We start from the raw sequence: 16,837 nt of genomic DNA, 5'->3' as shown, positions 1-16,837 counted from the left end.
GTGAGAGTGGGTGAGGTAGTTAGATACACAAAAAAAAACAACAACAAAAAAAACAGTCTGTAAGTTGTGTGAGTGTGTGAGGTGTTAAGTGTTTGTAAGGTGTGTGAGTGTGTGAGGTGTTAAGTGTCTGTAAGGTGTGTGAGGTGTTAAACGTTCATGGTTGTGTGAGTGTGTGAGGTGTTAAGTGTCTGTAAGGTGTGTGAGTGTGTGAGGTGTTAAGTGTCTGTAAGGTGTGTGAGTGTGTGAGGCATTAAGTGTCTGTAAGGTGTGTGAGGTGTTAAGTGTCTGTAAGGTGTGTGAGTGTGTGAGGTGTTAAGTGTTTGTAAGGTGTGTGAGGTGTTAAGTGTTTGTAAGGTGTGTGAGTGTGTGAGGTGTTAAGTGTCTGTAAGGTGTGTGAGGTGTTAAATGTTCATGGTTGTGTGAGTGTGTGAGGTGTTAAGTGTCTGTAAGGTGTGTGAGTGTGTGAGGCGTTAAGTGTCCATGGTGTGATTGAGCTGGAGGAATGTAATGTTTCCTTCCAGCCTTGATGTCCTTTAGCAATCAGTCTGACAGTGGGTAGAAAGAGGCCGTTGTGGAGGCCTTGTGAGTGGTGATGCTCTCTGGCCTGAGGTGTCTCAGGTTGGGTTCTGACACCTGAACAGAGAGTGAGCTGGGTGCTGACGGTCACTGAGGATGCTCTGTGCTCTTCTCCTGCAGCGCAGTGTGTAGAGTGTGTCCATGCAGAGCTGATGATTCTCTCTACAGTTTTGATGATTTGTTGAAGAGATTTCCTCTCAGCCTGGGTGGTGTTTCCAAGCCACACAGTGATGCCACTGATGAGAATGCTCTCAGTCAGTCCTCTGTGGGCCTGGTGGAGGGGCTGGTGGCTGAGTCTGGGGGGTACAGGGTGTAGAGTTTGGGGCTGAGGCAGCGGCCCCGGGGGGTACAGGGTGTAGAGTTTGGGGTTGAGGCAGCAGCCCCAGGGGGTACAGGGTGTAGAGTTTAGGGCTGAGGCCGCAGCCCTGGGGGGTACAGGGTGTAGAGTTTGGGGTTGAGGCAGCAGCCCTGGGGGGTACAGGGTGTAGAGTTTAGGGCTGAGGCAGCAGCCCTGGGGGGTACAGGGTGTAGAGTTTGGGGTTGAGGCAGCAGCCCCAGGGGGTACAGGGTGTAGAGTTTGGGGTTGAGGCAGCAGCCCTGGGGGGTACAGGGTGTAGAATTTGGGGTTGAGGCAGCAGCCCTGGGGGGTACAGGGTGTAGAGTTTGGGGCTGAGGCAGCAGCCCTATGGGGTTCCTGTGCTGACTATGAGCTCAGCAGAGACCTTATTTCCCATTATCACCACCTATGGTCTCTCTGTAAGGAAATCCAAAATCCAGTTACAGGTGGGTGCTGGCACCTCACGGCCTGCCAACTGCACAGTCAGCTTCATTGGCCAGATGGTGTTGAAAGCAGAGCTGTAACCCAGAGAGAGCATGTGTGCATAGGTCCTGTTAGTGCCCGAGTGTTCCAGTGTAGAGTGAGGCACCAGGGCCAGCATGTCGTCCACTGATCTGTTTGGGCGGTAGGCAAACTGTAGGGGATCCACCGCGTCTGGAACCACAGAGTTCATGGATTGGAGAACCAGCTTTTCCAGGCACTTCATGGTGACCGGTGTAAAGTCGTTCACTATGGATGCGTTTGTTTTTTTCTGGATCGGCACTATAACTGAGGACTTGAAGGACCGTGGGGCTGTTTCCTTTGTGAGAGAGAAATTAAAAACGTCTGCGTACAGCCCCGTCAGCTGCTCAGCACAGGCCCTCAGGACTCTCAGTGACACTCCATCAGGGGGTTTACCTGGTTCAGAGCCCTCAGAGCCTGTGTGTGTGTGGCACCTGGAGTACAGTCTCCTCAGGGTTACAGGGGGGATTCTGAGGGGATGTCTCTGTTCAGTCTGTCGAGTCTGGCGTAGAAACTGCTGTCTGCTAGGGTGGTGTCACGGGTCTCAGTCCTGTTCGTGTTTCTCCTGAAGTTAGTGACAGATTTGATTCCCTGCCACATACAGTCTACGCAGCAGCTCTCAAGGTTTTGGGAGTTTGCCCTTTTTGCAGCTCTGATGGAATTTTGCAGCTCATATCAGGCCCGCCTACACTCCATGATGTCCCCTGACGTAAAAACTGCACACCATTTCCTGATCTTCATACATAAATCCACATTAAACCAGGGCTTTTGATCTTCATACATAAATCCACATTAAACCAGGGCTTTTGATCTTCATACATAAATCCACATTAAACCAGGGCTTTTGATCTTCATACATAAATCCACATTAAACCAGGGCTTTTGATCTTCATACATAAATCCACATTAAACCAGGGCTTTTGATCTTCATACATAAATCCACATTAAACCAGGGCTTTTGATCTTCATACATAAATCCACATTAAACCAGGGCTTTTGATCTTCATACATAAATCCACATTAAGCCAGGGCTTTTGATCTTCATACATAAATCCACATTAAACCAGGGCTTTTGATCTTCATACATAAATCCACATTAAACCAGGGCTTTTGATCTTCATACATAAATCCACATTAAACCAGGGCTTTTGATCTTCATACATAAATCCACATTAAACCAGGGCTTTTGATCTTCATACATAAATCCACATTAAACCAGGGCTTTTGATCTTCATACATAAATCCACATTAAACCAGGGCTTTTGATCTTCATACATAAATCCACATTAAACCAGGGCTTTTGATCTTCATACATAAATCCACATTAAACCAGGGCTTTTGATCTTCATACATAAATCCACATTAAACCAGGGCTTTTGATCTTCATACATAAATCCACATTAAACCAGGGCTTTTGATCTTCATACATAAATCCACATTAAACCAGGGCTTTTGATCTTCATACATAAATCCACATTAAACCAGGGCTTTTGATCTTCATACATAAATCCACATTAAACCAGGGCTTTTGATCTTCATACATAAATCCACATTAAACCAGGGCTTTTGATCTTCATACATAAATCCACATTAAACCAGGGCTTTTGATCTTCATACATAAATCCACATTAAACCAGGGCTTTTGATCTTCATACATAAATCCACATTAAACCAGGGCTTTTGATCTTCATACATAAATCCACATTAAACCAGGGCTTTTGATTAGGATTAGTACAGCAGTTAGATTTAGTCTGGACCTCTATAATATGAAACCTCTATCTACAACTGCATGGTAAAAACCAAACACAGAAATTGTAATTTACTGAAGCAGAAGTCATTTTAGGTTTCATAAGTCTCTTACACCTCATGTAAACCCCTTCAACACATTTACTTCCTGTCTTTAAATGTTCTGGCCTCCGCTTCTAATCCATTTCTTTCTTCTGTGGGTGTTGAGAATCCACACGTGTAATGCACAAACTGGACTGGTGTGTGAGTGGTGCTAACCACTGTAAAAGACTGGGCCCCATTTAAGGTCTGTTGGCCCCACCCCACCCGTCCTATGTGCTTTGTGAAGATTTTATTCTTGATGAAGGACTAGAAGTAAATTAACTTTAAGTAAAGTTGTATGTGTGTTAGAGAGTTTGTCTATAGTACCAGATTTATTCTAGAAGTAGCCTTCAAAGTGAAGCCATTCAGTTCTTTTTCAAATGAAATTTATTGGACTCGCTGGATTAAGATACAACAGATTAATAGCTGTGCTTCCTCCCTTTTACCACCAGGTGTCACTAACGTGAAGCGTGATGAAAACTTCGCGCTATGAACCCGGTTGAATCTAGTTGATACGGTTGAATGGAAATCCTCGTGGAATGGAAAACTTCAGAAAGCTTCGTTTCGACATCACTAATTTATGGCAACTCATATTTGGGTCAATAATTCTGTATTGATGAAGCGTGCAGTGCTAAATGCCGTTCATTCTCAATGTGAGTGAGGTCACTGTTTTAACAGTTTTATGTCGCAAGTGAAAAGCGTCTTTCAAATACCACGTCGCAGAAATATGTCGTCACAAGAGCAAACGGAAGCTAAGGAGCTTTCCAGAAACAGTGTAGTGGAGAGGCAGAAGATAGGTGTCGGTCTCCTACTGAGGGTGAATCGTTTCTCCTTATCAGTTCTGTCCCTCAGAACGGCCACGAAAAGCGACATTACTGTACGCCTGCGAGACAGTATTTAGTTAGAGGTTTGATTTAAATTCTTAAAAAGTACCAGTGAAGAATAACAACTCGTGGCAATGACGACGATCGACTACAGTGTGTGGGACCACATCGAAGTGTCGGACGATGAAGACGACACTCACCCAAATATTGATACACCCAGTCTTTTCAGGTGGAGGCATCAGGTACAACACTGCTGTCGCACCATCATTGTTGGGTTTTGGGTATGGGCCTGTGTAGGCTAGAATAACACGGCTGTCGACAGACGGGGGCGAAACATATATTCACATTATGCTGCTTTGGCTACTGAACATGTAGATGTAAGAAGGGCCTATTCCACACCTGATGTATACAGCCGGCTACATCTCAGTCTTGCACTGTGAATCCGAGAGTTTGGTTAGTTTTATCCGCTTTTTAGAGCTGCGTTTGCTTATTCTGTACAGACAGCGGCGGTGTGTACTTGCGGAACAACACATTTAAACCATAATCATCGGATGCTACTGTCTGCAGCTGTGAATCAGTTTACGTGTTATGTCGTTTCGCACGGTTCCTGTAGCTTTTTCTTGAACTCTCCTGGAACTTCTTTGGCACCGTGACGTCAGCGCGGGGGAGGGGGGGGGGTCATAGCTGTCGCTGCTCCCGCCCGCCAAGGCTAACTGTTTACAGATATAAGTTAACACACTTGCCTTATAGATTAGTGTATGTCTATGAATGTATATAGGCTAGTAACCATATTTAGCCATGGATCCCTGATTGTTGTAATTCTCTTCAGCGCCGTTGTATGCTTGCGTACTCATTAAGAGCTAGACAGCTTCCAGTTGTGTCAATGTCTTCCCTCGCACGGTCAGTAGCCCCGTTCTCAAATCCAACTCAGCAACTGTCTGAGAATTTATCATCCGATGAAGAAAACCTATAGCCCGCACTCAGGTCTGCTTTACAGAGACAAGCTAATCCCCTCACTACCGTACATACAGTCACAGAAATGACTTGGTTAGAAACTACTGGTATTCCAAGAGATGTCTTCATATCCAAACATCACCCAGACATCGCGTTCTGAGTTGTGTGTGTATTGTACTTAACTATATAATTTGATAGCACAGGTATAAGATGAATTGTGAAATTAATTCTTTTATGTTAAACACTATTGCGTTGTTACTATCACAATGAGATCAGTGTATTAGACCTGCTCAGTCTGTATTTAGGAAACTTGGTCTGGTAGAATGTTTAGCAATTAGCTTTTGAATCGTGGCTGTCACAGCCAGGTGGAATGTATTGTATCTGATATCTGTGGAGATATCACTAACATAAAAGCAGTATAGTGGAGCCCGACCGATATAGGATTTTTAAGACCAATACCGATTTCGATATTTGAGGAAGATTTAAAATCCGACGTTGATATTTCGGCCGATATTCTCTCTTATTATTTATTTATTTTTTTTCAGAAACACATAACAAAAAGAAACATTTTCCCTAACATTCGTTATTTGTAGTTATTTAAGAGTCCTCATCAAGATAACATGACATCATGCAGTTTAAAAGTAAACTTGTTTTATTGTCATAAATGGTAGGCTACTTTGAACAGAAGTACAACAAAACTTATATTATTGTATAATATAAGTTTTCATGAGTAATGCAGTAAACTGGTACGGTCACCTAGAGTAAACGCTGCTGCTGAATGCATCTCATGCTGCATGACCATCTGTAATGAGGACTTGCGGCTTTGAGATTTCACACTACACGTTTGAAGGAGAAGCTTGATAACTTTGTTTGGCTACCAAGCCATGTTGGGAACTTGTTCAGCTCACGTTTATTTACGTGGTCCTTCTGGAGTAATCATTTCTAAAGCACTGACTGTAACTACAGATGGTTTAGGGATAACATGGGTCTGTCTGTCTGTCCATTTCTTTTTTAATGGACATTTGTGGGCCGTTATAAACGCCGATACGGATATATCTGCAATTAACACATGTCGCCAAGTCATGGGCCGGGCTCTCACTGTTTCCCCACTCGGGTTAGGGTTAGGGTTACCCTAACACTTGTAAGTCACTTTGGATAAAAACGTCAGCTAAAGAAATGTAATGTAATATAATGAGTGAATAGCCTGACAAATGGACAACTTTCCTATTAAGCTACTGCATGGTGCTTCCATCAGGCCCGTCTGGAGCGGATGGAGGCTTTCCAAAAGGGTTAGGGTTAGGGTTTGGGTCAGCTAAAGAAATGTAATGTAATGAGTGAATAGCCTGAAAACCTACTGCGTGGTGTTTCCATCAGGCCCGTCTGGAGCGGATGGAGGCTTTCCAAAAGAAGGGAGAGGAGATTGAGAGGAGCCTGTTGGAGAGCAAGAGGAAGTTGGCTGAGGTCCAGCGCAGGGTGCGTGAGCTTCAGGAAACGTCATCAGAGCAGACGAAAGCAGAGCTGGCCAAAGCACTGGAAGAGGAGAAACAGCTGAAAAAGGAGGAGAGGTCATGGGAGAAGAAGCTGGAGGAGCATCGCAGGGAGGAGAAGAAGATGCCATGGAACGTGGACACGCTTAGCAAAGACGGTTTCAGTAAGGTGAGATCACTAACTCAACCACAAACTCATCTTCAGAAATAAGACGTCATTCACTCACCCACAAACTCATCTTCAGAAATAAGACGTCACTAACTCACCCATGGGATAGTTTAGCAAAGACGGTTTCAGTAAGGTGAGATCACTAACTCAACCACAGACTCATCTTCAGAAATAAGACGTCACTAACCCACCCATGGGATAGCTTAGCAAAGACGGTTTCAGTAAGGTGAGATCACTAACTCAGCCACAAACTCATCCTCAGAAATAAGACGTCACTCACTCACCCACAAACTCATCTTCAGAAATAAGACGTCACTAACTCACCCATGGGATAGTTTAGCAAAGACGGTTTCAGTAAGGTGAGATCACTAACTCAACCACAAACTCATCTTCAGAAATAAGACGTCACTAACCCACCCATGGGATAGCTTAGCAAAGACGGTTTCAGTAAGGTGAGATCACTAACTCAGCCACAAACTCATCCTCAGAAATAAGACGTCACTCACTCACCCACAAACTCATCTTCAGAAATAAGACGTCACTAACTCACCCATGGGATAGTTTAGCAAAGACGGTTTCAGTAAGGTGAGATCACTAACTCAACCACAAACTCATCTTCAGAAATAAGACGTCACTAACCCACCCATGGGATAGTTTAGCAAAGACGGTTTCAGTAAGGTGAGATCACTAACTCAACCACAAACTCATCTTCAGAAATAAGACGTCACTAACCCACCCATGGGATAGTTTAGCAAAGACGGTTTCAGTAAGGTGAGATCACTAACTCAGCCACAAACTCATCCTCAGAAATAAGACGTCACTCACTCACCCACAAACTCATCTTCAGAAATAAGACGTCACTAACCCACCCATGGGATAGTTTAGCAAAGACGGTTTCAGTAAGGTGAGATCACTAACTCAACCACAAACTCATCTTCAGAAATAAGACGTCACTAACCCACCCATGGGATAGTTTAGCAAAGACGGTTTCAGTAAGGTGAGATCACTAACTCAGCCACAAACTCATCCTCAGAAATAAGACGTCACTCACTCACCCACAAACTCATCTTCAGAAATAAGACGTCACTAACCCACCCATGGGATAGTTTAGCAAAGACGGTTTCAGTAAGGTGAGATCACTAACTCAACCACAAACTCATCCTCAGAAATAAGACGTCACTCACTCACCCACAAACTCATCTTCAGAAATAAGACGTCACTAACCCACCCATGGGATAGTTTAGCAAAGACGGTTTCAGTAAGGTGAGATCACTAACTCAACCACAAACTCATCCTCAGAAATAAGACGTCACTCACTCACCCACAAACTCATCTTCAGAAATAAGACGTCACTAACTCACCCATGGGATAGTTTAGCAAAAACGGTTTCAGTAAGGTGACCTCGGTCCAGAGTCTCTCTCTCGCCTCATGTTGGCCACTCCTGACACACAGAGACGCCTGTGTAGTGTTCATCTCCCGACAGACAATGAGACATTCCTCATGCAGCTCCAGACAGACACTCAGACATCTCTCATACATCTCCTGATAGTCACTGTTGGTGGGTCAGGGCTTTGTTTTGTCTGGCTAAGGAGTGTTAATTAATCACAGCCTCTCTGTGTTCTGCTCCCTCTCTCTCTCTTTCTCTCTCTCTCTGTCACTCTGGGCTCTACAGAGTGTTGTAAACATTAAGCCTGAGGGGAAGGAGGAGTCGGAGGAGGAGAAGGAGGCGAAGCACAAGACCTTTGTGGAGAAATATGAGAAACAGATCAAACACTTTGGTGAGGACAGGCAGTCTGTGTATGTGTGTGTGTGAGAGCATAATCTGTGTGTGTGTGTGTGCGTGAGAGCATAATCTGTGTGTGTGTGTGCATGACAGCATAATCTCTGTGTGTGTGTGTGAGAGCATAATCTCTGTGTATGTGTGTGTGTGAGAGCATAATCTCTGTGTGTGTGTGTGTGCATGACAGCATAATCTCTGTGTGTGTGCGTGAGAGCATAATCTCTGTGTGTGTGTGTGTGTGAGAGCATAATCTCTGTGTGTGTGTGTGTGCGTGAGAGCATAATCTCTGTGTGTGTGCGTGTGAGAGCATAATCTCTGTGTGTGTGTGTGTGTGTGTGTGCGTGAGAGCATAATCTCTGTGTGTGTGTGCGTGAGAGCATAATATCTGTGTGTGTGTGCGTGCGTGAGAGCATAATCTCTGTGTGTGTGTGTGTGCATGACAGCATAATCTCTGTGTGTGTGTGTGTGCGTGAGAGCATAATCTCTGTGTGTGTGTGTGTGCGTGAGAGCATAATCTCTGTGTGTGTGTGTGTGCGTGACAGCATAATCTCTGTGTGTGTGTGTGTGCGTGAGAGCATAATCTCTGTGTGTGTGTGCATGACAGCATAATCTCTGTGTGTGTGTGAGAGCATAATCTCTATGTGTGTATGAGAGCATAATCTCTGTGTGTGTGTGCATGACAGCATAATCTCTGTGTGTGTGTGCATGACAGCATAATCTCTGTGTGTGTGTGTGCGTGACAGCATAATCTCTGTGATTGTGTGTGACAGCATAATCTCTGTGTGGGTGTGCGTGACAGCATAATCTCTGTGATTGTGTGTGCGTGAAAGCATAATCTCTGTGTGTGTGTGTGTGTGTGTGTGTGTGTGCGCGAGAGCATAAACTGTGTGTGTGTTTAACCATGGTAACGGGTGTCCTCCTGTAGGGATGCTGCATCGCTGGGACGACAGTCAGAAATACCTGTCAGACCACCCTCATCTAGTGTGTGAGGAGACAGCAAACTACCTGGTCATCATGTGCATCGACCTGGAGGTGGAGGAGGTGTGTGTGTGTGTGTGTGTGTGTTTGTTTGATCTGTTTGTATGTATCTGATTATGTGTTTGTAGTATGTTTTTGCTGTATTTGTGTGTGTGTGTGTATGTGTGTGTCTGATCTTTGTATTTTGAGCTCTGCGTGTGTGTGTGTGTGTGTGTGTGTGTGTGTTTGATCAATCTTTGTATTTGAGCTCTGTGTGTGTGTGTGTGTGTGTGTGTGTGTGTATAATCTTTGTATTTGAGCTATGTGTGTGTGTGATCTTTGTATTTGAGCTGTGTGTGTGTGTGTGTGTGTGTGCGCGCGTGATCTTTGTATTTGAGCTCTGTGTGTGTGTGTGTGTGTGTGTTTGTTTGATCTGTTTGTATGTATCCGATTGTGTGTTTGTGTAGTGTGTTTTTGCTGTATTTGTGTGTGTTTGTTTGATCTGTTTGTATGTATCTGATTATGTGTTTGTAGTATGTTTTTGCTGTATTTGTGTTGTCTGTGTGTATGTGTGTGTCTGATCTTTGTATTTTGAGCTCCGCGTGTGTGTGTTTGATCAATCTTTGTATTTGAGCTCTGTGTGTGTGTGTGTGTGTGTGTATAGTCTTTGTATTTGAGCTCTGTGTGTGTGTGTGTGTTGTAGAAACACGCTCTGATGGAACAGGTGGCTCATCAGACCATCGTGATGCAGTTTATATTGGAACTGGCCAAGAGTCTGAAGGTGGACCCCAGGGGATGTTTTCGACAGTTTTTCGCCAAGATCAAGGTGTGTGTGACGAGACAATAACTGTCACCTTAATATTAAAATATGTAATTTCCAAAGCTTTAAAGACCATAATGTGTAACCATGGCACATGTCAGACTTAAACACTAAAACAGCTGATCTTTGGTCAGTCTCCCTCTGTGTGTGTTAAAATCAAACGCAGTCAGGCTTCTGTGCTCTGTCAGGGTTAAAGTTACTCAAGTCTGCAGCATGACAACACCGATCTTCATTTAACAATATGAATGCCTGGACACCACACAAACATGCGGAACTCTAGGCGCTTTCGGACTGAACAGTTCTAGGGTCTAATTCGATAGGAACTACCCCCTTATAACATATAACTGCCCAGTCCAAAAAAAAAAAAATGTCCCCCTGCATTTATACATTTACCACAGCAGTAGCAGTGAATGACTTGATGGGCATAGTACTTTTTGGGTGCTAGCATAGCGCTTGTGCCTGACGCTGGCTCGCAGCATCGTGTTTTTTTTTTTCTTTTCCCCGCCGCAGTCCCCAGATCGTAAGCTGGATAAACACATTCTTATTTTAGGTTAAAATGCAGATCACAGCCACACAAGCGGACATACAAGCACCTACCGAAGCGGAGTGTACGCTACCTCTTCAATGTACAAATATACATTGGACGTTGCAGAAATGGTCATTGTTGGGGGATATAAAATACCGGTAAAATAAAACATAAAACCATGTTTCCCCCTCTACAATTCCAGACAGTTTAAGACATTTTAGACATGAATATCAAAAATTAAATGTAATACGTTCTAAAGCTGTATATTTTGCACGGACCTTTAAAAATGGCGGTTGCAATCATCCATGCCTGCGTCTGGACCAATGGCTGGACATCTATGTCACAAGGTTCCTATTGCGCTGCGAAAGTACCTACCCTGAAGTAGGAGCTAAAAAAGCCCCTCAAAACAGCGTTCTAAGAACTACGATCGTTCTAAGTTCCTGCGGTGCGAACACGTGAAAAAGGGGGTACTTTCTCCAACAGTTCTAAGAACTATGGAAAAGTTCCTCCGGTGCGAAGGCGCCTACTATAATCAATATAACAATGTTGAGTGTAAATACATATGTAGTATATTTGGACTGAAAGAGATATATAACTCACTTTAACACTGTCAGTAATGGTCTATATATATATATATATATATATAAAACTCACTTTAACACTGTCAGTAATGGTTTTTACAGTATCAGTATTGTTTGCGTGTATGTATGTGTGTGTGTGTGTCTGTGTGTCTGTATGTGTGTGTGTGTGTGTGTGTGTGTGTATGTGTGTGCGCGTGTGTGTGCGTCTGTGCGTCCTCTCTCAGACGGCGGATCAGCAGTACCAGGATGCCTTTAACGATGAGCTGGAGTCGTTTAAGGAGCGTGTGCGCGGGCGGGCGAAGATCCGTATTGAGAAGGCCATGAAGGAGTATGAGGAGGAGGAGAAACAGAAAAGACTCGGCCCTGGAGGACTGGACCCCGTGGAGGTGTATGAGTCACTTCCCCCGGTAAATAACTACACTGGACACACACACACACACACACACACACACACACACTTTACCCTACAGGAGCAAACACAGACAAACACACACACACTTTACCCTACAGGAGCAAACACAGACACACACACACACACACACACTTTACCCTACAGGACCAAACACAGACACACACACACACACTTTACCCTACAGGAGCAAACACAGACACACACACACACACACACACACTTTACCACTTTACCCTACAGGGGCTAACACACACACACACACACACACACACTTTACCCTACAGGAGCAAACACAGACAAACACACACACACTTTACCCTACAGGAGCAAACACAGACACACACACACACACACACACTTTACCCTACAGGACCAAACACAGACACACACACACACACACTTTACCCTACAGGAGCAAACACAGACACACACACACACACACACTTTACCACTTTACCCTACAGGAGCTAACACACACACACACACACACTTTACCCTACAGGACCAAACACAGACACACACACACACACACTTTACCCTACAGGACCAAACACAGACACACACACACACACACTTCACCCTACAGGAGCAAACACAGACACGCACACACACACACACACACACACACTTTACCACTTTACCCTACAGGGGCTAACACACACACACACACACACTTTACCCTACAGGAGGAAACACAGACACACACACACACACACACTTTACCACTTTACCCTACAGGAGCTAACACACACACACACACACACTTTACCCTACAGGAGCTAACACAGACACACACACACACACACTTTACCCTACAGGACCAAACACAGACACACACACACACACACTTTACCCTACAGGACCAAACACAGACACACACACACACACACTTCACCCTACAGGAGCAAACACAGACACACACACACACACACACACACACTTTACCACTTTACCCTACAGGGGCTAACACACACACACACACACACTTTACCCTACAGGAGGAAACACAGACACACACACACACACACACACTTTACCCTGCAGGAGGAAACACACACACACACACACACACACACTTTACCGTACAGGAGCAAACACACACACACACACACACACCCCCTACAGGACTGTAAACACGCACATGCCGTAAACACAAACATGCACACACACACACACACACACGCACACTACACTGTGATGGACCTGGTGAATGTGGAATGATCACACACACACACACACACACGTCACGTGTAATTTTGTGTTTACAGGAAATGCAGAAGTGCTTTGATGAGAAAGACGTTCAGATGCTGCAGGATGCCATCAGCAAAATGGACCCAACGGTCAGTGTGTGTGTGTGTCAGTGTGTGTGTTTGTCTGTCAGTGTGTGTCTGTCTGTGTGTGTGTGTGTGTGTGTGTCAGTGTGTGTCAGTGTGTGTCTGTCTGTCTGTGTGTGTGTGTGTGTGTGTGTCAGTGTGTGTGTGTGTCTGTCAGTGTGTGTCTGTCAGTGTGTGTCTGTCAGTGTGTGTCTGTCTGTGTGTGTGTGTGTGTGTGTGTGTGTGTGTGTGTCAGTGTGTGTGTGTGTGTCTGTCAGTGTGTGTCTGTCTGTGTGTGTGTGTGTGTGTGTTTGTGTAAACAGGAGGCTAAGTACCATATGAAGCGCTGTATTGACTCGTGTGTGTGTGTGTGTGTGTGTGTGTGTGTGTGTGTGCGCGTGTGTGTGTGCATCTGTGTCTGTGTTTGTGCAGGAGTCAGACTACCATATGAAGCGCTGTATTGACTCGTGTGTCTGTGTGTGTTTGTGTAAACAGGAGGCTAAGTACCATATGAAGCGCTGTATTGACTCGTGTGTGTGTGTGTTTGTGTAAACAGGAGGCTAAGTACCATATGAATCGCTGTATTGACTCGTGTGTGTGTGTGTGTTTGTGTAAACAGGAGGCTAAGTACCATATGAATCGCTGTATTGACTCGTGTGTGTGTGTTTGTGTAAACAGGAGGCTAAGTACCATATGAAGCACTGTATTGACTCGTGTGTCTGTGTGTTTGTGTAAACAGGAGGCTAAGTACCATATGAAGTGCTGTATTGACTCGTGTGTGTGTGTGTGTGTGTGTGTGTGTGTGTGTGTGTGTGTGTGTGTGTGTGTGTGTAAACAGGAGGCTAAGCACCATATGAAGCGCTGTATTGACTCGTGTGTGTGTGTTTGTGTAAACAGGAGGCTAAGCACCATATGAAGCGCTGTATTGACTCGTGTGTGTGTGTTTGTGTAAACAGGAGGCTAAGTACCATATGAAGCGCTGTATTGACTCGTGTGTGTGTGTGTTTGTGTAAACAGGAGGCTAAGTACCATATGAAGCGCTGTATTGACTCCGGCCTCTGGGTGCCAAACTCCAGGACAGATGAAGATGGAGACAAAGAGGAAGAAGAGCCAAAGTATGAGGAACTAAACAAAGAAACAGCAGCTGGAGAGAAAGAGGAAAAATGAACTTTAACATGACTTTTTGACCTTAGGACCCCCCCCCCCCCCCCCCAACTACATCACCATTCCTCTCACTCTGTAATATGACCCATAGGAGGCCCCCCCTTCCCCCAACCCCCCCAACTATATCATCATTCCCCTCGCTCTTTAATATGACCCATAGTACCCCCCACACACACACACACACACAAAAACGAACAAAACAAAGAATAAAAGACCTGAATCATCAGTGTGTCTGTCTCCACTGTGTTTTAGACATTGTGGGCACAGGCAGGCATAGCCACTGGCATTTCCATGGAAAGAGCTTGTGGAGAAAAGAGCATCTCCAGGTTACTGCAGTGAGAGCACGTCACTGTACCAAACTACCACACATTCACACTGCACTAATTACCACAAAGGCATAACATACCTGTCACCATGGCAACACACAGAAACTGCACTGACTGATGGCACCTACCTGTTGAAAAGGAGTGATTGGCTGAAGATAAGTGATGTCACACTGGCACTGTGCGGTGCTATTGGAGCGGAGTCAAGCCCAATGTTAGGGTTAGAGAGACGGGGTGGGGTGTTAGCTTCTGATGACATTTAAACTGAGTTTTTCTCTTACTACACAGCGGGTGTATGTATGCAGGACACAGCCTGTTACTCTAGCTTCCCTAGAGGGCAGTTCTGTGACGGTGGTCTGCACCAGCTGTGCTCTTTGAATTGTAATGAAGTTTTGATTCTTATAGCTACAATCAGATCTTCCTCAGCCCTGTCTACAAACTCCCTCTGCTCCTTAGAAAACTTCATTTTCCTCTCCTCAACTCCTCTCCCCTCTCCTTAACTCCTCTCCCTGCTCCTTAACTCCTCTCCCCTCTCCTTAACTCCTCTGCCCTCTCCTCAACTCCTCTCCCCTCTCCTCAACCCCCCCTCCTCTCCCCTCTCCTTAACTCCCCTCCTCTCTCCTTAACTCCTCTCCCCTCTCCTCAACTCCTCTCCTTAACTCCTCTCCCTGCTCCTTAAATCCTCTCACCTCTCCTCAACTCCTCTCCTTAACTCCTCTCCCTGCTCCTTAACTCCTCTCCCCTCTCCTTAACTCCTCTCCTCTCTCCTCAACTCCTCTCCCCTCTCCTCAACCCCCCCTCCTCTCCCCTCTCCTTAACTCCTCTCCTCTCTCCTTAACTCCTCTCCCCTTTTCTCAACTCCTCTCCCTGCTCCTTAAATCCTCTCACCTCTCCTTAACTCCTCAACTCCTCTCCTTAACTCCTCTCCCTGCTCCTTAAATCCTCTCACCTCTCCTTAACTCCCCTCACCTCTCCTTAACTCCTCTCCCCTCTCCTCAACTCCTCTCCCCTCTCCTTAACTCTTTTCCCTGCTCCTTAAATCCTCTCACCTCTCCTTAACTCCTCTCCCCTCTCCTCAACTCCTCTCCTTAACTCCTCTCCCTGCTCCTTAAATCCTCTCACCTCTCCTTGACTCCCCTCACCTCTCCTTAACTCCTCAACTCCTCTCCTTAACTCCTCTCCCTGCTCCTTAAATCCTCTCACCTCTCCTTAACTCCTCTCCTCTCTCCTCAACTCCTCTCCCCTCTCCTCAACCCCCCCCCCCCCTCTCCTTAACTCCTCTCCCTGCTCCTTAAATCCTCTCCCCTCTGCTCAACTCCTCTCCCCTCTGCTCAACACATGCTTTTCTTCTCTGTCTTCTGTATTTTTGTTTTGTTGTTTGGGGGGGGGGGGGGCGTTTGGTGAGTAAAATTGTGCACAAATGTTCCTTCCTCAGTTAATGACGTGTGTTCATTAAAGGTGGTGAAAATTGGCTTAATGAGTGGTTTATGTAGCAGAGGATGTGAAGTTAACCAGTTACTGTGCTGTGGCCCCACAGCCTGTCACACACCATGCCATCTCTTTGCCATTGGTTAATGTCCCAGTGCGAAGACTTCATGCTGCGCTCTGATTGGCTCATGGGCAGTAAGGGTCTGGAACATGCTCAGAAGCCTCTGACTGTTTATTGCTAACTGTAGTGTCACCTTTACTGAAAACATTGAATGAGTTTCAAATATGTTCAAACAAACAAACAAAAAAACATTTCAAAGATGTTAAAACAACGTTTCTGAGTGTGCAAGCATTTTATACTTATATCATTTTCTCATCAATAGTGTAGATGACTAGTGAAGTGTAGTGAGATGTCTCTGTCAACATGGTAATTCTGTAGTTAGGGTTTACCCTCTTTTGGCCATGTGTCTTGTTTTGCACGACAGACCAGTTCTCTTACAGGGTGTTATGAATTAGGGTGGGTGAACCCTTTTTTTTTATTTTTCTTTAAACTAAACTCTTTGGTGTTAATGAGTAAAGTTCTGCTATAAACTGAAGGTTGTTTGGCAATGAGTGGTTCTTCTTCCTCACTCCTGTACACAGTCTATTACTGACTTAACCCAGCTACTCAGGGTTTACTCCTGTACACAGTCTATCACTGACTTAACCCAGCTACTCAGGGTTCACTCCTGTACACAGTCTATTACTGACTTAACCCAGCTACTCACGGTTCACTCCTGTACGCAGTCTATTACTGACTTAACCCAGCTGCTCACAGTTCACTCCTGTACACAGTCTATTACTGACTTAACCCAGCTA

The 16,837-nt window shown here is 45.1% G+C and overlaps 2 protein-coding genes across 2 annotated transcripts in view; both read left to right on the top strand.

The window, feature by feature from the left end:
• The first annotated feature begins 3,999 nt into the window (after positions 1–3,999).
• cdc37 (cell division cycle 37 homolog (S. cerevisiae)) lies at positions 4,000–14,232 on the top strand. The gene is made up of 8 exons (XM_030780568.1): positions 4,000–4,307; positions 6,394–6,675; positions 8,348–8,453; positions 9,381–9,496; positions 10,116–10,238; positions 11,564–11,746; positions 13,020–13,091; positions 14,082–14,232. The coding sequence occupies exons 1-8, from the start codon at positions 4,200–4,202 to the stop codon at positions 14,229–14,231; spliced, it is 1,140 nt and encodes a 379-aa protein (XP_030636428.1). The 5' UTR covers positions 4,000–4,199; the 3' UTR covers position 14,232.
• A 1,893-nt stretch (positions 14,233–16,125) lies between these two features.
• LOC115817056 (cAMP-specific 3',5'-cyclic phosphodiesterase 4C-like) overlaps positions 16,126–16,837 on the top strand; it is a 48,943-nt gene continuing 48,231 nt past the window's right edge. Inside the window, exon 1 of the mRNA XM_030780297.1 lies at positions 16,126–16,180. Coding sequence (XP_030636157.1) covers positions 16,126–16,180 — 55 coding nt within the window. The remainder of the gene's footprint in view (positions 16,181–16,837) is intronic.

Source organism: Chanos chanos, chromosome 7, assembly GCF_902362185.1.
Source record: "Chanos chanos chromosome 7, fChaCha1.1, whole genome shotgun sequence".
Lineage (NCBI taxonomy): Eukaryota > Metazoa > Chordata > Actinopteri > Gonorynchiformes > Chanidae > Chanos > Chanos chanos.
Note: the sequence above shows the minus strand (reverse complement) of the source record. Positions and strands in the feature narration are given on the sequence as shown.

Coding starts and splice junctions, on each gene's coding strand:
- cdc37 (XM_030780568.1), top strand. CDS start 4,200: ATGACGACGATCGACTACAGTGTGTGGGACCACATCGAAGTGTCGGAC. Junction 9,497..10,115: donor TCGACCTGGAGGTGGAGGAG/GTGTGTGTGTGT, acceptor TGTGTGTTGTAG/AAACACGCTCTGATGGAACA. Junction 11,747..13,019: donor TGTATGAGTCACTTCCCCCG/GTAAATAACTAC, acceptor TTGTGTTTACAG/GAAATGCAGAAGTGCTTTGA.